This window comes from Octopus bimaculoides, chromosome 22 (genome assembly GCF_046866305.1).
Source record: "Octopus bimaculoides isolate indiv1 chromosome 22, ASM4686630v1, whole genome shotgun sequence".
Taxonomy (NCBI): domain Eukaryota; kingdom Metazoa; phylum Mollusca; class Cephalopoda; order Octopoda; family Octopodidae; genus Octopus; species Octopus bimaculoides.
In genome coordinates, this window is record NC_142949.1 from 26607442 (window position 1) to 26635161 (window position 27720).

Here is a 27720-nt window from a genome sequence, read left to right on the forward strand (position 1 = left end):
TCTCAAGTCTTAGGACTCACAGGGCCAGTTATCTGGTTTCTATGATGTATAAATGACTGCGACCACATTTCCACTGAACAGGACAATATGAAATGAACATAAAATGAAATGTTTTGTTCAAAAACACAATGCACTTCTTGGTTTAGGAATTGAAACCATACGTGTATGCTTCATGAGACATAGAGAAAACTCAGATTTAAACCTTCTGTTATAATGTAAGAAACATTTTGTTAAACACCTGGTCTGCCCTGGCGGCTGATTATTGTAAGGGAGATAACCACTTCTAATTTAATCCTGGCATTATTAGAAGTTTCAATTTTAAATCGAAAAGCAACGAAGAAGATGCACAGAATATACATGTATATTTACTCTCTCTCGTAAAGATTTTAACATTTCTACTTCAAAACACTTGCTTAATAATTTAATAAAACCTATCCAAATTTATTATTTTCAAAATTAATCGAAGCTCTTGTATTGTGAATATTTTTTAGAAATACAATGAAGATACAACCCACCTGAGATCACTCTTGGGTTTGTGGCAGAAACTTCCTGATCTAAATTTAAACTTTCCATTAAAAGTTCTTGTTAATTTATGTTCCAAACATCAGCTTAATAATGATGAAGCTATTTTACTGAATTCTTTATTAGTTTAAAAATTAATTGAAAGAAAATTAGTGTAATTTCAACAAACATCATCGTCATTTGACTTCCATATTCCATGCTGGCATGGGTTGGACAGTTTGACAGGATCTGATGGATCCATGGACTGCACTGTGTTCTAGTGCTAGCTTTGGCATGGTTTCTACAGCTGAGTGTTCTTCATTATGTAAACTACTTCACAACATGTACTGGGTGTTTTTTCATGTCACTGGCACTAGTGAAGTTACCCTGAAACTCACAAGACTTGGAAACCTAAGGGAAGGAGGAGCTTTGATGCTGGGAGATAATGGTTTAAGGTATGAAAGAAGGATTTTCATTTCTCTAAATTTGTCAATTTCTTTGTCTTCTGCAGAGATAATGGAGAATTTTTTGAAAACACAAAACAAATTCTCGAAGAACTCGGTGTTGAAACATATACTTTGGAAGACTGCAAGATTGTGAAATATGTGTGTGCCTTGATATCAGCTCGTGCTGCATTCCTTGCATCTGCCGGTATGTAACATTTGTGCATTTCCAGAAGAGGTTTCCTTTTTCCTTTCTTTGGGATGGCATGGTAGTGGCGGCAGCAGTGGTGGTGGTGGTGGAGGCTCAGCAACTCCTGATTTCTGTAGAATTAAACAGGTGAATAAAAGATAAACCCACATCATGGGCAAGGTACCATTACCACCACTGTTGCCACCACCACCACCACATGCCTTTTATCTTTTTACTAGTTTCAGTCACCGGGCTGTGGCTATGCTGGGGTACTACCTTGAAGGGTTTAGTCAAGCAAATCATCCCCAGTACTTATTAGTCTTTAAGTCTGGCACTTACTCAATTGGTCTCTTTTGCTGAACTGTTAAGTTACAGATGACATAAACAAACCAACATTGGTTGTTAAGCAGACGAGTGAAGGAGACAAAAAACAGGCACAAAGACACACATACATACACACGAGTGTACACACACACACACACACATATACATCATCATCATCATTTAATATCCGTTGTCCATGCTGGCATGGGTTGGACGGTTTGGCCAGGGCTGGTAAGCTGAGGGGCTGCACCATACTCCAGTCTGATTTAACATGGTTTCTATGGCTGGATGTCCTTCCTAACACCAACCATTCTGAGAATATATATATATATACTCTTCTACTTGTTTCAGTCATTTGACTGTGGCTATGCTGGAGCACCGCCTTTAGTCGAGCAAATCGACCCCAGGACTTATTCTTTGTATGCTTAGTACTTATTCTATCGGTCTCCTTTGCCGAACCACTAAGTTACGGGGATGTAAACACACCACCATCGGTTGTCAAGCGATGTTGGTGGGACAGACACACACACATACATATATATATATACACATATATACGACAGGCTTCTTTCAGTTTCCGTCTACCAAATCCACTCACAAGGCTTTGGTCAGCCCGAGGCTGTAGTAGAAGACACTTGCCCAAGGTGCCACGCAGTGGGAATGAACCCGGAACCATGTGGTTGGTAAGCAAGCTACTTACCACACAGCCACTCCTGCGCTATATATATATATATATATATATATATATATATATATATAATATTAGCCCATTGTTTGTATTATAGGGCATTGTTGTACCATTCAAAACATTTTATTCTTTACAAACAATACACAATGCTTCAAGTAAACTACAATACTCTTACTCCGGAGACTTTGTCTGATCCAGCTCTATTGTAAAAGACACTTGCACAAGGTGCTGCACTGTGGGATTGAACCCGAAAACACTTGGTTGCAAAGCAAACTTCTTGACACCAGAACCATGCCCACACATGTGTTCGTCATTTAACGTCCGCTTTCCATGCTAGCATGGGTTGGACGATTTGACTGAGGACTGGTGAAACCGGATGGCAACACCAGCCTCCAATCTGATTTGGCAGAGTTTCTACAGCTGGATGCCCTTCCTAACGCCAACCACTCCGAGAGCGTAGTAGGTGCTTTTACATGCCACCGGCACGAAGGCCAGTCAGGCGGTACTGGCAACGGCCACGCTCAAAATGGTGTATTTTACGTGCCACCTGCGCAGGAGCCAGTTCAGCGGCACTGACAACGATCTCGCTCGAATGTTAATATTAATATTAATATTTTAAATGTAAAACCTGTTGCCCCATTGTTAATGGGTTAATACTTAAAAAATAAAGTCTTCATTCTTTACTTAGGTATTTCAACTTTAATCAATTCTTTGAAACGACCAGAAATAACTGTTGCCATTGATGGCTCCCTGTACAGATTTCATCCACGCTTCCACAATTTAATGTCTTTGAAGATCCAAGAGCTTGTTGACCCAAGTTATAAGGTAAGATTTGATGGCTTTCATTCTTCCCACTCTCATCATCATCATCATCATCATCATTTAACGTCCACTTTCCATGCTTGCATGGGTTGAACGATTTGACTGAGGTGAAACCGGACTGGCGAAACCGGATGGCAACACCAGGCTCCAATCTAATTTGGCAGAGTTTCTACAGCTGGATGCCCTTCCTAACGCCAACCACTCAGAGTGTAGTGGGTGCTTTTACGTGTCACCCGCACGAAGGCCAGTCAGGTGGTACTGGCAACGGCCACGCTCAAAATGGTGTCTTTTATGTGCCACCCACACAAGAGCCAGTCCAGGGGCACTGGCAACGATCTCGCTCGAAAATCCTATGAAGGCCAGTCAGGCGGTACTGGCAATGGCCACGCTCAAAATGGTGTCTTTTATGTGCCACCCACACAAGAGCCAGTCCAGGGGTACTGGCAACAATCTCGCTCGAAAATCCTATGAAGGCCAGTCAGGCGGTACTGGCAATGGCCACGCTCAAAATGGTGTCTTTTATGTGCCACCCACACAAGAGCCAGTCCAGGGGTACTGGCAACAATCTCGCTCGAAAATCCTATGAAGGCCAGTCAGGCGGTACTGGCAATGGCCACGCTCAAAATGGTGTCTTTTATGTGCCACCCACACAAGAGCCAGTCCAGGGGTACTGGCAACAATCTCGCTCGAAAATCCTATGAAGGCCAGTCAGGCGGTACTGGCAATGGCCACGCTCAAAATGGTGTCTTTTATGTGCCACCCACACAAGAGCCAGTCCAGGGGCACTGGCAACGGTCTTGCTCGAAAATCCTATGAAGGCCACAAAAGAAAATATTAGTACCAAGAGATGAAATCTCCTTTGATTGTTGTTGTTGTTGTTGTCATTGTGATTGTTGTTCTCTGATGATGTTGTAATAATTCTATTTTTAGTTTAAACTGGTTCTTTCTCACGATGGAAGCGGTAAAGGTGCAGCTATTGTTGCTGCTGTCACAACCCATAGGAAGACAAATACCCATGACAAGAAAGTGCCACCCCAAGTTGATGGTAATTGTATTCCAATTGCTGTGCAGTCATAAGAAAAAATATATATATGAAATAAAAAGAGAAAGAAGAAAAAAAATTTTTTTAATCGTTTTTTTTCTTCTTTTTTTTTTTCAATACTGTCAGACAAAAAAAAAAAACAAACAGAAAGGAATGGAAAAACCAAATTCTATCAACAACATCAACACAAATTAAAAACATTGTTAAAAGAAAGAAAAGTTTGGGGAAGAGGAAGATAACAAAAAACAATCTCTTTTTTTTTTGTGTTTTTGGAGTAAAAAGATTTTTTTTTGTTTATTTGCAAAAATAATCTTGTTTATTTTAGAAGTTATTGTTCAATTGTTCTATGTAGATACTAATTGAACAAAAAACCAATAGATTCTTATAATAACCTTTTATAGTATATTCTTATAGAATCGTATGGTAAACTTAATAGAATTAGAAAAAATAGACTATTTTTGGTCTTATATTTATATCTTTTTATTGCTGGTTTGAGGTTATATAATTTTTTCTTTTTACTTTCTTTCTTTTCTATTTTTTTTTCTTTCTCTCCTCCAAAATTTTAAATTTTTTTGCATAAACCAATCATGTATACATGGAAATTAAGAGAATCTTGTTAATTATGTAAATAGAATGTGAAAAAAAAATAATAGTAATTAATAAGTTATCTTCAATGAAGTATGAGGAGAATAAATATGTAAATTTTTAAGTAGAGTTCTTCCATTAATGTAAGGAACCGGTGAAAAATTCTTTGATGTGTGAATTTTTTTCCTTCTCAAGGCTGCATTAAATATAACCAGATTTATTTTTTTAGTTTTATTTTCTGTATTTACTATTGCCAGTACAGAATGCTATCACATGTAGACTGTGTGAGCAAATGATCCCTTACATGGTCGTTTGATCTGCTAGAAATAACAGCAAAACCTACCTAAATTGACACCTAACCATTTTAAAATTGGAGAAGGACACGTTATCAGATAATGTAGACCTATTGATGCAAAAAGGAAGGATGGTCATAGCTGAATTGCTCTACAGTAAGTTGTTTGCTCAATCAGGATTGCCTTAGTGGTAGTGATGATGTTGAAGGGATTGTGGTTGAGTGCTAAATAACAACAACAAGGCAACTAGCCATTAGATGACTTTTTGAATTCTAGTGAATTCTAAATTTGTAAATAATTTATCTTTGAGAGACACTTGCCACTGAGAACTAGTGATTCTTTAGCAATTTGGAAGAAGGCACTGTTCTTCACTATCTCTCATTTTTTCCCTTTCTCCTCTTCTATCAGTCCTGCTGATTAAAAACCACCCAAACACACATTTGGGACATATATTGGAGAGACTTAATAAACTTTTGGGATAAACGTATAACAGTTTTCCCCATTGTGGCCAGTAAAAGTCAGTCATATATATATATATATGGAGAAATGAAGTTTATTTCTAAGCAGGTAAGGATATAGAATTGGGTTTGGGGTTTGAAAATGCACCTGAGTCTTAAAACAAATTGTAATTTTTAAAATTCTTTAATAAAATACCAAAATATAAAATTTTAAAACTACAACTCATTTTAAGACTAAGGTGCATTTTCAACCCCCAAAACCAACTCTACTACATATATATATATGTGTATATATATATATATAATGCTATGCTGTAGTGGCAAAAGAGTATTCAATATATTAGAATTTATTTATTTATTCAAATTAAAGCTCATTTAGTTTATCTATTCTATGGAACATTCTTCAGGTCTATGTTATGATATCCTAATAACACTTGCCTGATGTATTCCTGGAAATGGTAAACTCGAAGTTGCAACAGTGAAACTTTGGCTTCAAAAAACATTCAACGTGCACACTCGTGTGTGTATATATATATATATATATATATACTCATATATATTTGTGTATGTACGTATGTATGTGTATATATATATATAAATGTGTGTGTGTGTGAATACCTGTGTTTTCTTCTCTGTGTAGATCTTGGTCAAATATTTCATTTTAGCATATGGTGCTATGGTTTGATGCTGAAGTCCACAGACACTAATACACAGAAGTCCAAAAATCTTTGCTCAAATTTTTTGTACTTCAAGTTAATTTGGTATATAAATATTTATTTTGCTAGCTGTTGTAATTGGACAAGATCAGACCAATGTTATTTTAGCTTTACACTCTGAAATAGTTTTGAAGAATCTTCAGGCTGTCACACCTGAGCTCAATATACAATAAGTTCATTATATTATATTTTAATCAAAAGCTCAAATCTCAAAAGGCCTTTTAATTATTATTTGAGTGTTTATCAGATCTTGCTACCAGGATTTCTTAACTTGTCCAAACAATGAGTTGGGGAATCTAGGATTGTTGTTTGTGAAACTATAAAAGAAAAATTTGTGAAAGATTGGGAATGGTATTAGCACAAACAGCAGGCAATTCCTGACCGAAGTTTCTACATGAACACTTGTGCTGTAACTCTTACAATTTGATGAAGAAATTTAGTCAGAAAACATTGCTGATTCTTGGATTGCTTCTTCAAATTCTTACTTAATCTAAGATTAAACATGCTGGAAAGCTCAGGATTTTCAAAATCTCAATATATTACTTGAAATGTTCAATTTCAAGTATTGTTTTCATACATTTGAGACACATTAAACAAGCCAATGAGGCCACTGCCTCGAAATGGCTGTTTGACCTGCTAGAAAAAAACAGCCAAATCTACATCAAATTTTACCATACTGTCTTTTAAAAATGGTAAGGACACATTGGATGATGTGATTCACCATCTCTGCAAGATAGAATGGTCACTGCTGATATATGCCTTTCGTAATATGTCTACTCAATCAGGGTTGATTTGGGGCCATACAATAACAATTAGATTCTAATGATGTTAAATACAGAACGAGAGGAAATTAAAATTAATGCTGATTAATGAATTATTTAATTGCCACAGTGAATTATTTTTACTTTGCAACATTGATCCTTTGATTGTACATGTATTAATAGATTCATATCTGTTTTGGCAAACAAAGGAATGAATTTTGTTTGGCTTGAGAAGTGGTCTAGAAACACATCTCGCAAAGAATTAGGAGGAAACAACACACAGACGTGGAAATCCTTTTAATACCAATCCATTTCTGGTTCTACAATACAAAAAAAAAAAAAAATCTACCATTTTAAAATTCTTCATATTTCAATTTAAACCTCCAATAATTTAATTTATTTTAAAAACCTTTTGATATGTTATGTTCCAAATATTGATTTAATACATGGAAATATTTTAATAAATCCCTCCAAATTCTTGATTATTTTCAGAATTAAGCGAAACAGCAGTTTTGCCTCTTCAGGAATATTATTATTTAAAGGTTTAGAGACAAAAATTTTATTAAGAGCTACAGAGGATTTTTTAATTTTCAAAAAAAAATTTTGGAGCGAGGAAATTTTTTTTTTTTAATATTTTGCTTTAAATAATATTCAGTCAAAAACTGATGTGGTCTGTGATTTTTCTCTCTTTTTTTATTTAATTTTTTTTCTTTCAAAAAGTTTAAATTTTAGGAATTAGATAAGATATTTTTTCTCTCTGAACTATTTACCAATTCATTTGGTAAATAAAAGAAGTTTTTAATTAAATTAACAAAAAAAAAAAAAACTAAAACAAAAAGAAAAATATTGGAAGAAGGAGAAAGGAATGTGTCCCCACCAATAAATGGAGATTTTGTTATTAAGTTCTGCTGCAAAAGAGGTAAGATCTGGAATGTTTTGTAGTTATTGTTTCAGAATAACTTTAGTTCAATAAAGACAAGAATTGCTGCAGCCTGACCTGACTTGTTGCTTTTTCTTTCATTCAGTTTGTTTTCATTTAAAAAAAAATATATATTTTCACCAATTTTACAATTACCAATTCTTAACTTTGGCACAAATTTTTAGATGCGTAGAATTGACTGAATCAATCCCCCCCCCCATCAGTACTTATTTTTTAAGTGGTCTCTTTTTGCCAAATTGCTAAACACACCATCACTGGTTGTCAAGCGGTGGTGGGGGACAAACACATGCACATGTGGATTTCAATGTTGTTTTTGTACACAAATGATTAACCTGCTGCAAGATGTGACTAATTGGCCAGTTGAATTCTTTGTTCCATCACCATAGAAAGAGCATGTAAAATGATGAATATGCCTAGGAATAGATTTTCCAACATGGCTTTCATTTCTAAGTCTAGAAGATTTGGTCCCTATTTCTAGCAGGTGGAGAAACCATGTAGAGGTTCTTCTCTTTCCCATACAGGCATGGGTTGCAGAGTTCATCACACTCCAACTCCTTATTTGGAGTTACTGCTGCTGTCCTACATGGGTCAGAGTTCCACAACTTGCTCATATAATTCATTTTCTATAACTGGATGACCCTCTTATCACCTACCACTTAAGTCTCTCTCTCTCTTCCTATCACTCTAGTTGTACCAAAAAGTTCTGCTGCCAAAACAGTTTGAATGTCCAATCAACCAAGCCCAAACCACCAGCAACCAGACAACTGTGTGCAATCATCTCATTCCACTTTCACAAATCTTCTAAAAGCACCAATATTTACTGTGGTCAATGATCTTGGACAACTACAAAGTTGATAGCAGCAGGAAAGGAATTCTTGAGGGAGAACATTCTGGGAAGGAAGTGGTTGGTACGGAGAATGGTGGTGAGGGATTAGGGACAAAAACATTACAGTACTGAGGGCAATTTATATGACCAAACACTTGAAGGTAGCGCCCCAGGGTAACTGTAGGCCAATGACTAAAACAAATAAACGATAAAGACATTAATTTTCAAGAATATGTTTATTTAAATAAGTTGGGTTTTTTTTCCCCATTTTGTAAAAATTAGGGATTTGTTATAAATATATAAAAGGGGGAGGGGAGATGTCATCAAGAAAGCAAAATAAATAATTAAGTAATAAAAAAATAAAAAAGATGCATTATAACATTTACAAGAAAGTTCCTGTTTACAGAGGTGTTCTTGCACCCTCAGGAATTAACGCCTGGGGTTGTTGTAAACTAAGTAATTGCATGGTCTTTTTTAGGAAAGACTATAGAGGAAGCAATACTAATTACTAATTTCACTAATTAACCTAGCACTGCAAGCTAACAAAACACTCTTCAATTACAATGCTCCCACTGCTTGCAGTGGTTGGCTGTGTCAATCTCAGTGGTACACTGTAGCAACTGGGAGAGTACCGGACAAGACCACAAAAAAAAAAAGGGATTTACTTTACAACTGTTTTATTTGTTTTGTACTTTTGAAGTTTAGAACCGAGTTATTTGTGCAGAAGACAAAAATCTCAGTTTTGTAAAATAAGGTAAAAATTGCTTTGACAGATAGGCACTGAGTGATTCGAGAGATACAGCATGTGTACCTTGATTGGAAGGATGGAGAGATCGTTAGATTGTATGTGTTGATTGGATATCCAGATAAATTGACAGTGAGTGTGTTGTTGCTGGCAGTGTTAGCGTTCAGGCGTACACCTGCACCTGTTCGTGTGACACCTCTACCCCTTCTTGCCTCCTTCATGAAGCCGTGGAGTGTAATGAAATCAATGTCGCAAAGAGAGTTGCTATGGAGACCGGCGTTTGTTATGAAATCGTCTGCTTGACTTCAAGACGCCGATTCTCAAAACCCCCCCAAAAAAAATGGCTAAAAAAAAGCTGAAAGCAATTTTACAAAAATCGGTAAATTCGCCCACACAGGGCAGATTTCCCGTGCAAACAAATTGCACAACCGAATGTATCAGTTGTTGCACAACTTCTACATAGAAAAATATAATCCCAAAACAACTTTTTAAGGCAATAAAAGAGGGTTAAAATAAAGCGTTTGACCCGAGCTCAAAAACGAAATAAAATTTAGTGTAACAGGTGTAAAACAACTTTGCTGGGGAACGAATAGGAGGGAAAAAAATAAATAAATAAAATGCGTGCTCATGCATCAACAGAATACACTGTCTGCAAGTCGTTGGGTACAGCATATTCTCCTCCATTTTCTTATTGCTATATAAATTTAGGGTAAAATATGGATATATATATATATGTATATGGATATATATATATATATATATATATATATATATATATATGGATAAATAATATATATATGGATATCTATATATATATATATATTGTGGCACGTAAAATACACCATTTTGAGCGTGGCCGTTGCCAGTACCACCTGACTGGCCTTCATGCCGGTGGCACATAAAAGCACCCACTACACTCTCGGAGTGGTTGGCGTTAGGGAGGGCATCCAGCTGTAGAAACTCTGCCAAATCAGATTGGAACCTGGTGTAGCCATCTGGTTCACCAGTCCTCAGTCAAATCGTCCAACCCATGCTAGCATGGAAAGCGGACGTTAAACGATGATGATGATGAGTGTGTATGTGTATATTGGCTGGATAGCTACCTAGATGAACACTGTGTGCATATAATATATATATTTTGCCTAGATAGCTAGATAGGTCAACATAGTGTTGTCATCATTATCAGTTCCTTCATTTAATGTCTGCTTTCCATTCTGGTATGGGTTAGATGATTTGATTGAAGCTGGTAAGCTGGAGGGCTGCACCAGGTTCCAATCTGATTTGGTATGGTTTCTATGGCTGGATGCCCTTCCTAACACCAACCACTTCAAGAGTGTAATGGGTGCTTTTTTATGTGCCGGTTACATGACACTGGCATTGGTCACGACTACAATTTCACTTGGCTTGACAGGTCTTCTCAAACGCAGCATATTACCAAAGGTCACTAGAGACATCAACACAGTGTAGACATTGACTTGATACTTACAAATATACACACACTGTGTATATACTGTTTGGCTAGCTAGCTAGATTAAAACAGCTTGTACAGGTAAAACACTAACTTTCCAGACACTGAGGGTTTCAGAACCTCTTATAATCTGCACTAGTTTACATTAATGTATAGGTAGCTGTATTTCATTTAATTATTGAAATAAATTTCTTTTCATATTTGGTTTGTAAGATCTTCGCTGTGAATAGCTATTGGTGAAATAAAGAAGTAGTATTGAACCAGTACGTGTGTTTATTTAATTGGCATAATGACCCTCTCTAGACATAATATTTAAATGAATTTAATATGCATTTAACTTAGAGTGTGTTAACCTAGATAATTAGCCCTGGTTTGGAAAAAAAAATTAATAATCTGGAAAAGCTTCGGAACTAAAGTTTCCAGAAAAATCAATGTTGTAGTTGTATATATGTATGTATGCATGTATATATATATATATATATATATATATACATGTGACCCCCTTTGGTCATGAATGACCATGGGATTGCACCTAGAAAGTTACCCTCTGAGGCACAAGTCCAGGTAAGATTGTTTATGGAAGACCAGCAGTCGCCCATGCATACCAGCCTCTCCTCTCCACACCACCAATGTTATCGAAAGGAAAGCAAAGGCTGATACAGCCTGGCACCAGTGACATCGCAACTCATTACTACAGCTGAGTGAACTGGAGCAACATGAAATAAAGTGTCTTGCTCAAGAACAAAACACACAGCCTGGTCCAGGAATCGAACTCACCACCTCATGATTGCGAGCCCAACACTTCAACCACTGAGCCATGCTATATTTATATATATGGACTCAATAGGTAGATAAATATACATTGTGTGTGTATACATATAGACTTGAGAGCCAGATGGATATACACAGTACAAACATGTTGATTGGATTGCTAGAAAGCTAGACAATGTGTATATAGTAAAAGAGAAGAACTCAAGGATTCTAGTGAATTGGTAAATAGTTATGCAAACTGCTCAAAAAGTGGTGAAAATATTATCCAGAGTGAAGAAGAGAAGAGATCTAATGTTTTGGGCATATATATATATTATTTAAAAGAGTTCCAACTCTGTCTGTTTTTTATGTTTTATTTATATTCTTATAAAATTAATGTGGGATATAGAATATGGAATATATAATATAAATAGTAAAATTAAATGAAGTATTGAATGTCTTATTGAATATATGAAATATTGAGTATTAAATATATATATAGAGGGGCTAGTATACTTTCCTGCTTCATAGCAGTCATCGAGGTCCCATCTGATATATATACACACATACATACATACAAGGGGGTGTTGAAAAGTTCCGGGATTTAAGGGTATCATGAAAGTCCTGGTTGAAAGCTCAACCTTCTGAGTTCTTTTACAGGGTTTAGAAAAACTGAAGGACCACTGCAATAAATGTGTGAATCTGAGAGGAGAATATGATAAATAAAATCCTAATTAACTGACCCTCCTGTATTTTCTTTTACCCAAAGCCAAGAACTTTTCAGCACCGCCTCATAAATATATATAGACATGTCCAACTCATATATCGTATACAGTGAAAAGATATTGAGAAAAAGCTTTAATGGCTGGAGATGGAGGAAATGGTAGAGTTGAAGGTCTAAATAGACTGGAAGAAAAAGGTGTCCAATAACACCTAGAGTAAAGATGTGAGTTTTTTTCTTGGTATTTCCAGATGAAGGCCGAGTAAGGTGACTTTACTGTGGAGTTGTTAAGGGAGTAGTTTGGGGAATTGAAATGTCTAAGTAGGGGATCGAAGATTACTTGGGAGTATTGTGACTATCACTCTCCAATCAAAGGTTCTGTCTGAAACATTAGTCTTTTGTCTAACAACAAAATTTACTCTGATATTAGAAGAGTGTGCATATGGTGACTGGGTAGCGAGATAGACAATGTTGTGTTTTTGATCAGAGAGGCACAGTATGTAAATGTAGGATGGAAAGACAGACAACTTGTAGATGTTAACAGGATTAACCCTTTCATTACCAACCCGGCTGAAACCGCCTCTGGCTCTGTAGTTCAAATGTCTTGTTTTTATAAGTTTTGAATTAAGATCTTCCACCAAACCTTAGTCACAATTTATGTTCCTAACACCAGCTTAATGATAACTAAGTTATTTTACTAAATTCTTTCTAATATTTGAAGTAACTGAAAAAAACACAGAGCATTTCAAAATGAATACAGTAACGAAAGGGTTAATAGGCAGAGTATGTAGATGTTGACTAGATAGATAAGCACTTGGTATAGATATTAACTGGATAAACAGAGTGTAGAAGTTGACTATATGGCCAGATGCAGTGTGTAAATGTTGAGTCAATAAATAGACACAGTGTGTAGATGTTTACTGGATAGACACAAACAATAAACAGATGTTGACTGCATGGATTGACACAGTATGTAGATGTTGAGTAAAATAAATATGATGCGTAGATCTTGACTGGATAAATAGACACAGTCTATCTCCCTTGGCATGATAAAAGGTAATAGTTATCGATTAACCTTTTAGCATTCAGATCACTTTGTCAAATGCAATGCTTATTTATTCACATTGCTTTGGATTAATCATACATTTTCTCATAGCTTCAAGATTTCAATGAAGTGATAGTATTTCTTTAGAAATGACACTGTAGTGTAGGTATGAGAAGCAGGATCTGGTTGGTTTGAACATAAAACAGATAGCATATTTGGGCCGGATATAGCCAGTTGAACTGTTAAAGCGTTAAACCCAGGTCACTTGTGATTGAGTATATCTACAATCAAAAGCTTAACAGTTATAAGTATTCTGTTATTTTAGCAATAGGCAGGATTACATGATGCTAGGAAGTGATTTGAGGGTTATTTAGTAGCTATTTCTAGTAAGCAGAGCAACTATATTGGAGCTCCTTTGTTCAATCATAGGCACGGTAGAATCCTCTCTCACATATATTGATTTCATCATATTCTGAACCGCAACAACTGGTATAGCTATATTTTAAATCTCCAGTTTCTGTAGCATTTAGCTGATAAAAGATTAATTTTACCCAGGGTAGTGAAATTGCCTGTTGCAAACATCAGTGATAGAACTTGGATTCCTTACTGCTAATCTGATGGCCATCATGACTCAACCACATGCATGCAGCTTTCAGAAAATACCAGACTTATTTCCTATACAAGAGCTTCTTTTCATTCTAAGTTCTTCAAAGCTTCAATTTCTTTCTCTGACTTGATATAGTCATCTACATTAAGTCGGTCGAGATCTTCACTGTCACTTTTATCACAGCAAGTAACTAAGGCAACTGAATAAGGTTCAGATTCTTCAACCTTTTTCACTTTTTTCTTCATAATAGGGGGAAGAATTTCTCCATAATTATTTTTGGAAATGAATGGAAATTGTTCTTCATTGTTTTTTTCATTATTTATGTTTCTTTCCATTTCCAAAATCAAAGACTTCTGATAATTAAGTATATCATTCACTAGAAACGGCAACCGTTCTTTGATTGGCTCTGTTTTCACCCAAGGCAATTCCAGAGCGAGATGGAACAACACTTTCTCAATTTCACTAATTCTTTGCTTCACCATTGGAGAGAAAGTCAGTTTATGCTCTTTGCAATATTTCTGAGCAGATATTTTGCACCGCTCCATAGGTTTGTCAGTTTTCCATGATATATATGAAACAGCCAGCAATAACCCAACTGGATTTCTCCCGCTAACCAACCAAAATTTGTTGCTGAGATGAAGCAACTCGTGAGCACGAGAAATAACAGGAACTGTCAGATTCGACTGTGAGAACAGCTGCCGGCTCAGAGCACCAATTCCAGATTGTTCCAGACTCAGTCCAAGTAACTGTACAGCAGTCTTGTAAGCATTGCCAAGATTAAATACGTTGCACCTGGCCAGCTTAGCAATCTCCAGCAGGGTGTACAGAGCATTGTGCTGTCGACAGCTGATGTAGACACAAGCAAGGACTAAATACTCCTTGGATTCCATACCTTTATACTTCACAACGTGTAAATTGTATAATGTGTTGAAATGGTCCTTAGCAAGTTCTTCAATTTCTGGTAAGACTTTCAGCAGAAGACAAATTGTTTCTAAGTAAGATACCAAATTTTGAAATCCTGGACATTTAGAGGTCTTTGACTGACCGACTTTGGACGGAACAAACTAGAAAAAAAAATAAGAGAAAATACTTCAAAAGTCAAAACCCAATACTTTAGAAAACATAAAAATAATAATGATAATAATAATAATAATATTGATAATAATAATCATTGTCCTCTAATGTCTGTTTTCCATGCTGGCATGGATTGGATGGTTTCACTGAAAACTGGTAAGCTGCACCAAGTTCCAGCCTGATTTGGCATGGTTTCTATGGTTTGTGTGGGTGGCACATAAAAGACACCATTTCGAGCGTGGCCGTTGCCAGTATCGCCTGACTGGCCTTTGTGCAGGTGACACGTAAAAGCACCTGCTACACTCTCTGAGTGGTTGGCATTAGGAAGGGCATCCAGCTGTAGAAACTCTGCCAAATTTAGATTGGAGCCTGGTGTTGCCATCCAGTTTCACCAGTCCTCAGTCAAATCGTCCAACCCATGCTAGCATGGAAAGCGGACGTTAAACGATGATGATGATGCTTTTCCTAATGCCAACCACTTGAAGAATGTAGTGGGTGCTTTTTACATGCCACCAGCACAGGTGTCAGTTACGTAAGACTGGCATCAGCCATCACTACAATCTCACTTGGCTCGACAATAATAATAATCCTTTCTGCCATAAGCACAAAGCCTGAAATTTTGGGAAGGGGGATATTCGGCCCCAGTGTATAACTGGTACTTATTTCATCGACTCTGAAAGGATGAATGGCAAAATCAACCATTTCACCTGGTGTGCTAACAATTCTGCCAGCTCATTGCTTTAATAATAATGATAATAATATGAATGCGTGGTTGGCATTAGGAAGGGCATCCAGCTGTAGAAACTCTGCCAAATCAGATTGGAGCCTGGTGTAGCCATCTGGTTTCACCAGTCCTCAGTCAAATCGTCCAACCCATGCTAGCATGGAAAGCGGACGTTAAACGATGATGATGATGATGAAAAGGCCAAAACTGGGCACAAGAATAGCTGGTTCTTGGATCAATCAGACTAAATGGCACATTGGATTTCAGCTTGATGAATACCTTGCAAGTGGAAGTTGTTAAATAGAAATTGTGCAGAAGCCTAGTGAGTGTGCATGTATATGGTTGCATGCATGTATATGCATGCATCATGTGTATATAGATGTATGCATATGAGTTGTATGCATGCATATGTATGTGTGCATTTATACATAAGAGGGAAACCAAGGTAAACCTGCGTAAAACTGAGTGTGAGCTCAGGATGCTGGATCTTACCATCAAGATGAGAAGAGCTGCAGCAAGTGCGGAGATATTAGGTTCAAACGGACTCATCCAACCCATGCAAGCATGGAAAAGTGGATGTGAAAATGACGATGATGGTAATGAGGAGAAGGATATGCACATTATATTGATGAAACATGTAAACAACGACAACAAAACTGACATTCTTGAACCAATAATACCTTGTGATATTTGTGTGGAAAAAAAAACCGAAAGAAAGGAGAGAAGGAAGAAAGATAGCTAGACAGACAGAAATATATCGAGAAGGAAGACAGGTAAAAAGGAAGGTAGATAGATAAATAGATTGATTGTGTAGATATTGGTCTCAAATTCTGGCACAAGGACAGCGATTTTCGACACCCAGCATTCAACAGGTATTTATTTTATCGACCCTGAAAGGAAGAACAGCAAAGTCGACCTCGACGGAATTTGAACCCAGAACGTGAAGGTGTACGAAATACCGTTAGGCATTTTACCCGGCGTGTTAACAATTCTGCCAGCTTACCGCCTTTTGTGTAGATATTGATTTGAAAGATGTGTTAACATGATACATAAAACAAAGTTTCTGCGTCACCAACTTAAGCATTTGTCGGAAAATAACCGAATATTGGAGACTTGTGTATACAAAAATAGGAAAATAAAACGAAGACTAGACAATATACAGATAGGGAAGGATAAATCAACAATTGTTACCTGTTTAATTTCACCTCCAACATCATATTTCGTTGAAACTAAACCAGAATTTTCGACAAGAGACCCACATTCAACGCAAACATAATGTTCATCTGTTCCGTGATAGTCCCTCATGATGGCTCTCTCACCACATGAAGGGCACTCTAAGTCCATTACGTCACACATGTTGACAAATTTCAATGGTTTTTACCTTAATACAACGAACATAAATGAACTTGCTTCGAGCAAAGTTGCCGAAAAGTGAAACTTGGCTGCTATTTCATTTCGACGGTCCGGAAGTTTGATGAATTACTTCCCTTTAAGAGTTGCCGGTAATTTATGAAGGAATTGCCTCCCTTTAGCTATTAAGTGTCGGAAGCAAGAGGTGAATGGGTGGGGCGAACGTGGAAAGGTTGGAACTGTGAGGCTTCTCCAGTCGTCCGGTAGGTCTGAAATACAGAGATACATAGCAGCATAACTGAATATTTAAGAGTACTGGCTGATGTAGTAGCGGAGAGGGTAAAGCGAATTAACAGCGAAAGACCACAAGGAGTAGAGCATGGAAAAATAAGAGAGTATTGTAGTTCGCTTGTTTGTAAAAAATAATAAACGATAATAATGTGTTTTGAATGGCACAACGGTCCAGATGGATTATATGTAATCTGAACCTTCCCCCCCTTGTTATTGGGGGGGGGGGGTAAATGAAATTTTCAAACAATTTTTTTTTCAGAATCATAATCTTCATATTTTTTTTACGCATTTCTAAAAAAAAAAAAAAAAAAAATTTCCGGAAAATATTTTAAAATGAGGAAATTGGGAGTGGGGGGGGGATCCAAATTTTGAATTTGAGATTTTTGAAAAAGTTTTTTTTCAGAATCGGAATCTCCATAGTCTAAAACGTGGGATTCCGTAAATAAATAAATAAATAAATAAATAAATAAATAAGGGGGTGGGAAGGTTCAGATTACATATAGTCCATCTGGACCGGCACAACAATGCACTATAATAACCACAATGGACTTGTTGTTGTCCATTGTTGTTATTATAATGCATTGTTGTGTCATTCAAAACACATTACTATTATTATTCATTATTTCTTGTGGAAAAAAATAAGGTTTTGCAGGGAAGTTGAACACTGCTAGCCTGCCACTGTAAGGAAGAAGAATGATCTAAAATGGAGAAGGATTTGGGAAGTTTCTGTTGCCTTGATCGTAAATATCGCTTCCCACTGTTTGCCACCAAAAAGATCTGTGCTTAAATTGTTGGACAATGAAAGAAAGGTGGTAAAGATGGTTGAGCTGTCAGTTGGTCGAACTGTGCGAAAGCAATAGAAGGTAGGCAATAGGCAGTCCTGTAGAAATATGTGTTAAGAGGATTTGTTGGAATCAGAATTCACTCGATGCTCAAGAGTCTTGGACTAACTACGAAGGAAAGAAAAGATGTTGCCAGAAAATTATCGGAAGCCGCTGAGAAAGCAACCCAAGAGGATGAGTAGATTAATGCAGCAAGAACGGGCGTTGGGAATGGTTGAAACGTCTGGCCCTTTGTCACAACATATGACTCTACAAAATACATGCTGTTGTGTGGGAATTTTGTCGCCTGCATTGGTTGGTCACACCTGGGCAGTTCTAGTGTCGCGGTGAAAAGGTCTAAAAGAAGTACGGTGGGGAATATATACTCTTTTACTTGTTTCAGTCATTTGACTGCGGCCATGCTGGAGCACTGCCTTTAGTCGAGAAAATCGACCGCAGGACTTATTCTTTGTAAGCCTAGTACTTATTCTATCGGTCTCTTTTTGCCGAACCGCTAAGTTACGGGAACGTAAACACACCAGCATCGGTTGTCAAGCGATGGTGGGGGGACAAACAAAGACACACAAACACACATACATACATATATATATATATATATATATATATATATATATATATATATATATATATATATATATATATATATATATATATATATATATATATATATGTATGTATATATATATATATATATATATATATATATATAGACACACACACACACATATATATATACGACGGGCTTCTTTCAGTTTCCGTCTACCAAATCCACTCACAAGGCTTTGGTCGGCCCGAGGCTATAGTAGAAGACACTTGCCCAAGATGCCACGCAGTGGGACTGAACCCGGAACCATGTGGTTGTCACAGAAATTAGGAAAACGGCCTTATAAGTCTATATGACACGGGAACGAGCTTTACTCTTTCCAAAGCGTAGGTTACGACGGTGCGAATAAGGACATTGTGCGATCTAACTTTTTATCAGTGGCTGATGTTTCACCTGTTCCACATTAAGGTTCTTGAGCGATTTTTAAAGTTTGGTTTTTAATTTTTTCAACCATTTGTTGCTTTATTTGCCGAGAAACAAACTATGACATATTCTACATCAGAATCATTCTCTACTGAGCTCATTTCCTGGTTCATAAGTGACAGGATGTGGTACTTTACGTTATTTATTTTCATAACCCCATTTTTTGTTGTTGTTGTTGTTGTTCTCTTTAACTGTTTAGTGGATATTTTCACTTTATCATAGATTGTAGATAAGAAGGTTTGGGTACTACTAAAGCAGCACGGTCCCGAACGCGCAGTCACGCATCCGCGCTAGCTAGTCGTGAGTGGTCGATCCTAACCCTAAACACGTATTCATTTGCACACGCGGGTTAGGGATAGGGTTAGGGTTAGGGTTGGGGATAGGGTTAGGGTTAGGGTTAGATTTAGGGATAGGGTTAGGGTTAGGATCGACCACTCACGACTAGCTAGCGCAGACGCGCGACTGCGCGTTCGGGACCGTGCTGCTTTAGTAGTACCGAAGGTTTGTATCACATTATCATTATCGTCAGCAAGTATGTTGCAAGACAAGACTTCTCAACTGAGGTGGGGAGTAATATTGAGGTAGGTAGCTTTATGCTTCGTCATGGGAAGTATGAGAGAAATACGGAAATAAAGATATTTAGCTGTAGGAGAGATACATGGTGACTTGAGATGGAAGAGAAAGAGGATGGCGGTGAAGACGTATCGGGGCGTACCCTCAAGTTACAGGAAGGCGAATATTTTATAATGACTATAGAAAAGGTGTCAATGAGTCCAAAGATTTTATCTCGGTTTTTGAGCTCTCTTATGTCAATTCCAAGGATGTTGAAATGTGTGGAATACAGTATGAGACTGTCTCAGAAACAGCTCAGATAACATCGTCTTTTTCCATCCCCTTATAACACTGATTCGAAATTTCAAATTTTGGTACATAGCCAGTAAGTTCGGGAGAGGGAGTAAGTCGATTACATCGATCCAAATGCTCAACTGCTACTAATTTTATCGACCTTGAATTAAAAAAGGCAAAGTCGACCACAGTGGAATTTGAACTCAGAACATAATGACGGATGGACACGCCGCATTTGACTCGGCGTGCTAACGATTTTGCCAGTTCTACGCCTTACCTTCCCCTCATAATATTGGTTTCAAATTTTGGCACAAGGCCAGCAAGTTCGGGGTCGGGGTAAGTTGATTACCTCAACCCCAGTGCTCAACTGGTATTTATTTTTATCCACTCCGAAAGGATGAAAGGCAAAGTCGACCTCAGCGGAATTTGAACTCAGAACGCGAAGACAGACGAAATGCCGCCAAGCGTTTTGCCCAGTAGCCTCCCCTTATATAAACGTTCCATTATTATCCCCAAGGCGGTGAGCTGGTAGAATCGTTAGCATGCAAGATAAAATGCTTAGCGGCATTTCGTCCGTCTTTGCGTTCTGAGGTCGACAAAAAAAAGTACCAGTTAAGCTCAGAGGGAGGAGCGGCAGTGTAATCGACTTACACAATCCCTGAAATTACCGGCCTCGTGCCAAAATTCGAAGCCATTATTTTCCACATCTTATACTATTGTATAATTATTATCAATAGTCATTACTTTCTCCATCGTCTTCTTCCTCAGCTATAAAAAGAAAAGGCAAAAATACGTGCGACTCTCTATATTTTATATTCCTGGGATATTTCTCTCTCTCCCCCCCCCCCTCTCTCTCTCTCTCTCTCGCTCCCATACATACATAGACACACACACACACACATTTGCACCACTTGATTTTCTTGCACTGAGACAACTCAGATAAAGATCATTTTAGTCTCTTTTGCTTGGTTTTGTTCTTTTCCCTCTCATAATAGTATTAATGTCTCTTTTTATTTTTCTATCACTTCTAATCATAAATTATATTCAACATTTTGTTTTCTTCGACCGAAAAACAAAACAAAAGACACAAACGTGCAATTCTTTAAGTTTCCCCAGCTGTCGCTCTATTCACTCTCTCTCTCTCTCTCTCTCTCTCATTCCCTCTCTCTCTCTCATTCCCTCTCTCTCTCTCTCCCCTGTCTTTCTGTCTGACTCTTTCTCTCCCTCTCTTTCTTTCTTTCTCTCTCTCCCCTCTCTCACACACACTCTCTCTTTCTGTCTGACTCTTTCTTTCTCTCTCCCCTCTCTCACACACACTCTCTCTTTCTCTCTCTCTCACACACTCTCTCTTTCTGTCTAACTCTCTCTCCCCCTCTCTCTCTTTCTGTCTGACTCTCTCTTCTCTCTCTTTCTCTCGCCAATTCACTTACTCGGAGAAGACAACTCAGATGCAATCGTTTTGAACACCATTGATTTGTTTTTTTCCCCTCCACTTCTAAATATGAATATTCCATTATTTTCCTCTAATAATTATTATAAATATAAATACGAAAGGATACTGGAATGAACACAGTTTGGCGGACGCCGAATTATAAATCTATAATTTTTTAGAAAGTAGCGTTGCAAATATTTGGGCGACCTTTAGATTTCCAGAATTATGTACGGCGATGTTTAAAAATGTCTTATCACAGTGAATTAAAATGTCACAGTGAACAAAAATTAACTTTATGGTTGAAGCGCATACTTGAAATCTTTAATAATAAAAGAAACTTGGAAACCGCATTTAGGTAAAAAAAAAATAAATAATTGGAATTTATAAAAGTTTTCTTGATAGCGTAGACTTTAATAATGGCTTTCTTTTAGTAAAAGTTACATAATCCAAACTAATTTGTCAGCAGATTTCTTTATTATAATATAGATTCGTTATTTCTCCACGATCTTTCTCCTCAGTTAAAATACAAAACAACACAAAACAAAACAAAAATGCATACCTGTCTGTGTAGTCAGTCCCTCTATCTCCCTCCCTCACACCTTTCTCATCATTTTGAAAATTCCATGTATTATCTTATTCCAAAGTGACCACCGATTCTATTCCTGTTATCATTTTATTATGATGTACTCCGCTTGGCAGCCATATTTATTGTGCTATCCTTACTACGTGTCTGCCTCAGCCTTATTAAGATTCTATCTCCACAGGGTCCCTGTGTTCTTACACATATTTCAACAAAATATTCCGTATTTGCGCCATACTTCATCATCATTATCACTTAACGTTCACTTTTCCATGCTTGCAAGGGTCAGACAAATTTTCTTGAGGCAGATTTTGTCTGGTCAGATGCTCTTTCTATCACCAATCTTCGCCTGTTCCCAGGTAAGATAATATTTCCCATGGTCAGATATGTTTTTCCGTTTACAATTATGAAATAATGTCAGGACAAGGATAGGCGTGGTTGTATGGTATGAAGCTTGCTTTCCAACCATATGGTTCCGGGTTCAGTCCCACTGAACCTTGGGCAAGTGTTCTACTATAGTCTCGGGTCGACCAAAGCCTTGTGAGTCGATTTAGTAGACGGAAATTGAAAGATGCCCGTCGTATATATGTATACATTTGCGTGCGCGCGCGCGTGTATGTTTGTTCCCCCACCACCATCACTTGACAGCTGATGTTGGTGTGTTTACGTCTCTTTGGTTAAGCGGTTTGTAAGCACTAAGCTTACAAAGAATAAATCCCGGGATCGATTTGTTCAACTAAAACCCTTGAAGGTAGTGGCCCAGCATGGATGCTGTCAAATGACTGAAACAAGTAAAAAGAATATATTTGTGTATGACGGGTTTTTTTGCAGTTTCCACCTACAAAATCCACTCACAAGGCTTTGGTCCAACCAGGTTTATTAGTAGAAAACAAATACCAAAGGTGCCGCAAAGTGGGACTGAACCGAAGACTACATAGTTGAAAAGCAATCTACTTAAGCAAACAGCCACGCTTGCATTTATGTCTTCATTCATACACCTATATTAAATTTTATGTAGGAAACAGATAGCTATCATACCTTCAGCTTAGCATGTATGCCGTACTATGTGGACGTAGATTCCTATAGAAACATAGCCCTCAAAAGTAGCTATTTAGTAGCTTACTAACCTAGCTTTACTATTAACCTAATACTGGATTACTTTCATTCACTTCTCATGTAGTGGTTTCAAGATGGAAAAACAGACTTTTCGCTCACTCTTTCGGTCTCATATGAATTTATAATCAATAGAGAAAGATGAAGAAGCCTTCAAAGCAGTTGTCTGTAAGTTACCCTCTTTCTTTTTGATTTTGTTAAAGACATTCTCATCTGCAGAGCAGCCGATCTCTACGACGGTACATACTTTTTCTTGTCTGTCCCAAACAACTATATACCCGGCCTGTTATCTTTGCACTTGGTAAAAGTTTTGACCAGAATGTTCCACTGATATTCCCTGTGTTGATGTTTATGCATGGTTTCAATTACAAGGAAGTTCTCTGTATTTATCCCAAGACGTCTTTTTCTGGAAGGCATTATATATTGTTTTTTTACGAGGAGGTGATAAGTTACTGACTTTGGGTAAGAGAAAATACAGGAGGATCAGTTAATTTTGATTTTATTCAACATATTTCCCTCTCAGATTCACACACTTATTGCAGCAGTCTTTCAGTTTTTCTAAGCCCTGTAAAAGAACTCGAAAAGTTGTGCCTCCAGCCAGGCCTTTCATGATACCTTTAAAGCCAGGAACTTTTCAGCACCCCCCCCCCTATATATATATATATATAGATAGATAGATAGATATGAGAGGTGCTGAAAAGTTCATTTCTACAACATGGCATGAAGTGTTTTGCTCAAGAATACAAAATACGGCTCAGTCCGGGAATCGATCTCACTACCTGATGATTGCGAGTCAGGGGACCTTCGCATAATGGAGCATTAGTCACTGAATAATTGTGTCACATTTTTAAAATTCCCCCTCATAAAACAGACGTTCATTGAAGTCCCCAAAATAGTAGTAAAAGATTCATATCGGATCTTCTCTGATTTAACCATAATTTAGGTTGAATTTGACTTCTTCATGTATCCACCGTAAGCAGTAACTTTTCTGTTTTCCTTCAACAAACTTCTTAATTCCACATTTCATCTTCTTCCAACTATTTTCTCTCATGTTTATCAAGTGAAACATTTTTATTTTCAACTTCAATTGCTCTCTTTCCAACAGTGATTTGTATGCTATTTTATTCTCAGTGATTCCAGAAAGTCCTTAACAGACGATACATACTGAATTACTAAGTTCTGCACTATTTTTTTTTTTAGATATACATCTAAGTTCTGTTCTGTAATCTACTTGACAGATCTTGTAAATTTTTCTGGGTGTTTAAATACTAGTCACATTATATTGTAAATGAAGACTGAGATATCTTATCCCAATTTTTCTAAATAGAACCATCTGACAAGACTACTTCCTCTTTGGTTTAAGTAATTAATGTTTGCACTATACTACACCACGTTTACAACTATCAAATGGTTAATTAGATTGGTAAGAGTGCGACAAATAAGCGTAGTATTTCTAGTTCAAGAGCTTCTATTGCACACACACGCACACACACACACTCACTCTCACTCTCTCTCTCTCTCTCTCTCTCGCATACACACGCACACATACAAACACTCATACGGATGACTATCTGTGTGCACATGTGTTGGTATTTATGTATATATGTTTGTGTTCACGCACGTCTGTATGTATGTGTGTGTGTGTGTGTGTTCATACATGCTATATACATATTTGTATGTGAAATATCGACAGACCAATTTTCATTTACGAAACATCTTTGTGGTTGTCTTGTATTTACTATATTTTATCGGTATCGTCCTTAATCACTGGGTTGTTAACGCACCAATAATTTTAATATATTAAACCAGCTCTCTACCAACAAATAACGATATATGCAAATTGTTCTAAATAGTTTATACAAGCCCGTAAAGGTTGCATACCTAATAATGTCTATGTGGACAGTTAATCCATAAAGCGCTGGGATTTGCACTTACATAGCATGGACTGCTGAGCACATTTTATGAAAATGAGACTACCATGCACACATCAAAAACAAAACAAAAATAGTTAAAATATCTTCTTAGTTTATTAATGATGGCAAGTTTTACATCATCTAAAATGTCATTAGTTGAACCGTTAGTCCTCTTGCATTCTGGCGGGTATCGGAGCGTTTGGGTGACATTAGACCCCAACAAACGCCCATAAATGTATCTATCTGGGCCACAATTGTGGCCTGTCGACCTGTGCCTGACGACCACGATCGTGGCCCCTCATGCCTTATGTGTTAACCCTTTAGTGTTCACCTTATTCTGCCGTAATTAATGCTTTTTCGTCCACATTGTTTTGAACTAATCATGCATTATCTTGTAGCTTTTAGATTTTGATGAGGTAGCTGTTAATTTTTAAAATGATATTGAAGGGTTGGTGTGGGAGACCAAATCTGGCCAGTTTGAACATAGAACAGGCAGAATACTTTTGGCCAGATATGGCCTGTTTAAATGCTAAAGGGTTAAAGAGAGTCCTCAGTTGCTGATGAAATCTCAATAGAAGATTGAAACTGGTCTTGTTGCTTCTTTTTTGTCTATCTATGCAGATATTAAATATCCTTTTTTTTTTCTATCTTTTATTTTTTTCTTGTTTTAGCCATTAGACTGTGACCATTCTGGGACACCGCATGTCAAGTATTTGGTTGCTTCTAGCATCTCAGTGGTTTAGCTGTATTGTTATTGTTATTGCCATCCATTGGTCTTGATGGTATGGCTACACTGCTTGAAGCCAACCAGTTTTAAGGGTGTACCACATTGCTTCGTGGATTTTGATTGCTAGTGGCTAAAAAGCACTAGACGTATAGCTGATGACCTTATAAGGAAAAGTGCACCAAAAGATGAAATTGTTTAATGAGATCTTGGTCAAGCATATATCTCGTGAGTCATCATCATCATCATCGTTCAACGTCCGCTTTCCATGCTAGCACGGGTTAGACGATTTGACTGAGGACTGGTGAACCAGATGGCTACACCAGGCTCCAATCTGATCTGGCAGAGTTTCTACAGCTGAATGCCCTTCCTAACGCCAACCACTCCGAGAGTGTAGTGGGTGCTTTTACGTGCCACCTGCATGAAGGCCAGTCAGGCGGTACTGGCAACGGCCACGCTCAAAATGGTGTATTTTATGTGCCACCTGCACAGGAGCCAGTCAAGCGGCACTGTCAACGATCTCGCTCGAATGTCTTTACACGCGCCAGGAAGGCGACGCTGAGCACATCAAATCTCATTTGTGTTTGTTTAATTGTTTTTGTATCAGATTCAGTGATCTGGGTTCAATTTCTAAGCATTTTGGGACTCCCAGATGTTCCTGCGACAGATATATTTCTGCAGTATAAGCACTGAAACACAATCCTATTATTGCACTGGTAATTTATTAATTGAAGTAGACATCAAGAAAGTGTTTCCTTCATATCTATCAGAAGAGGCACAAGCACTTCCACCATTCCCACTGCATGGCACCTTGGGCAAGTGTCTTCTACTATAGCCTCGGGCCGACCAAAGCCTTGTGAGTGGATTTGGTAGACGGAAACTGAAAGAAGCCCGTCGTATATAGGTATATATATATATGTATGTGTGCGTATATGTTTGTGTGTCTGTGTCCCCCCCCCCCCAACATCGCTTGACAACCAATGGTGGTGTGTTTACGTCCCTGCAACTTAGCGGTTCAGCAAAAAGATGATGCTCCAGCATGGCTGCAGTCATATGACTGAAACAAGTAAAAGAATAAAAAGAAAGGATGCATACCTAATGCCTCAGTTTCAAGTTGAGCGCTTCTATGCGGTCTATATGTTTCATAAGAAGAATATAACTATATATATTACACACTTTCCTGAATATGTATTAACTGTGTCCATATTTGTCAACAATTGTATAGATTTATGTTTTCTCACAACATACTTAATCAATTGATAACAAGAATTTCTTTTCTGTCACCCCAGCCTGACAAAAAGCTTTTTTTTTTATGTTGTCTTCCAATTTGTTGAAGCAGCAGCAACACCTGCTGCTTTGCTGCTGTTGTTACACCCTCCCTCCCTCCCTCCTGTTGAGCTCTGATTATGCAGGCGTTTGATGTTTTGATCAAAAGTGCTCCAACTGCGAACAATCTGCTGTTTTGCCTTCTTCTATTTTCTAACCTGAGATAGAATTAACAGCTATTTCTGGCAAGTGAGTCAAACATACAAGAGGCTTCCCTGTTTGTTTGTTGATGACGTCTGGTAGTGACTTCTCTCAAAATTACTCTGATTCTACAATTCCCAGGAACTTTCCTTTTACAGTTATCTTTCTTTATTAGATCACCCTTTCCCCTATTACCCAATTAGGTGATTCAGTTTGTTGTGGGTGTTTAACCCTTCCCTCCACTTCCCTGAGTCAGCCCTGGTCAGGCAGACTTATAATCAATAAGCATTGTAGCTATGAGCATTTCATCCTTTTGTCTGGCAATGCATATCTAGGATCACTTCCATCATCATCATCATCATCATCATCATCACCAGCATTGTTGTCATCATCATCATCATCATCATCATCA

General features: G+C 37.5%; 3 protein-coding genes across 5 annotated transcripts in view; 2 read left to right on the plus strand and 1 right to left on the minus strand.

Moving 5' to 3' along the window:
* Window positions 1-7819, plus strand: part of LOC106877604 (hexokinase-2) — a 55380-nt gene extending 47561 nt beyond the window's left edge. Inside the window, exons 9-11 of one of the 2 annotated variants that reach the window (XR_016238010.1) lie at window positions 1013-1152; window positions 2835-3220; window positions 3451-4154. Coding sequence is in view for 1 of the 2 variants with exons in the window: in XM_089339917.1 (XP_089196043.1) it covers window positions 1013-1152; window positions 2835-2971; window positions 3899-4045 (424 nt within the window). In the remaining variant the exon portion in view is untranslated. Of the gene's footprint in view, window positions 1-1012; window positions 1153-2834; window positions 3221-3450 lie in introns of both variants that reach the window. The other variant, XM_089339917.1, reaches the window with a different exon arrangement.
* Window positions 7820-13878: 6059 nt separating this feature from the next.
* On the minus strand, window positions 13879-17211 carry LOC106877603 (transcription factor IIIB 50 kDa subunit). The gene is made up of 2 exons (XM_014926548.3): window positions 16915-17211; window positions 13879-14989 (listed from the first exon to the last, which is right to left on the minus strand). Exons 1-2 carry the CDS (start codon window positions 17077-17079, stop codon window positions 14012-14014), a joined length of 1143 nt encoding a protein of 380 aa, XP_014782034.1. The 5' UTR covers window positions 17080-17211; the 3' UTR covers window positions 13879-14011.
* A 5837-nt stretch (window positions 17212-23048) lies between these two features.
* The window catches only part of LOC106881177 (acyl-CoA:lysophosphatidylglycerol acyltransferase 1), an 85723-nt gene continuing 81051 nt past the window's right edge, over window positions 23049-27720 (plus strand). Inside the window, exon 1 of one of the 2 annotated variants that reach the window (XM_089339898.1) lies at window positions 23049-23372. The gene's annotated coding sequence lies outside the window, so the exon portion shown is untranslated. Of the gene's footprint in view, window positions 23373-24074; window positions 24177-27720 lie in introns of those variants that run through there. The other variant, XM_089339899.1, reaches the window with a different exon arrangement.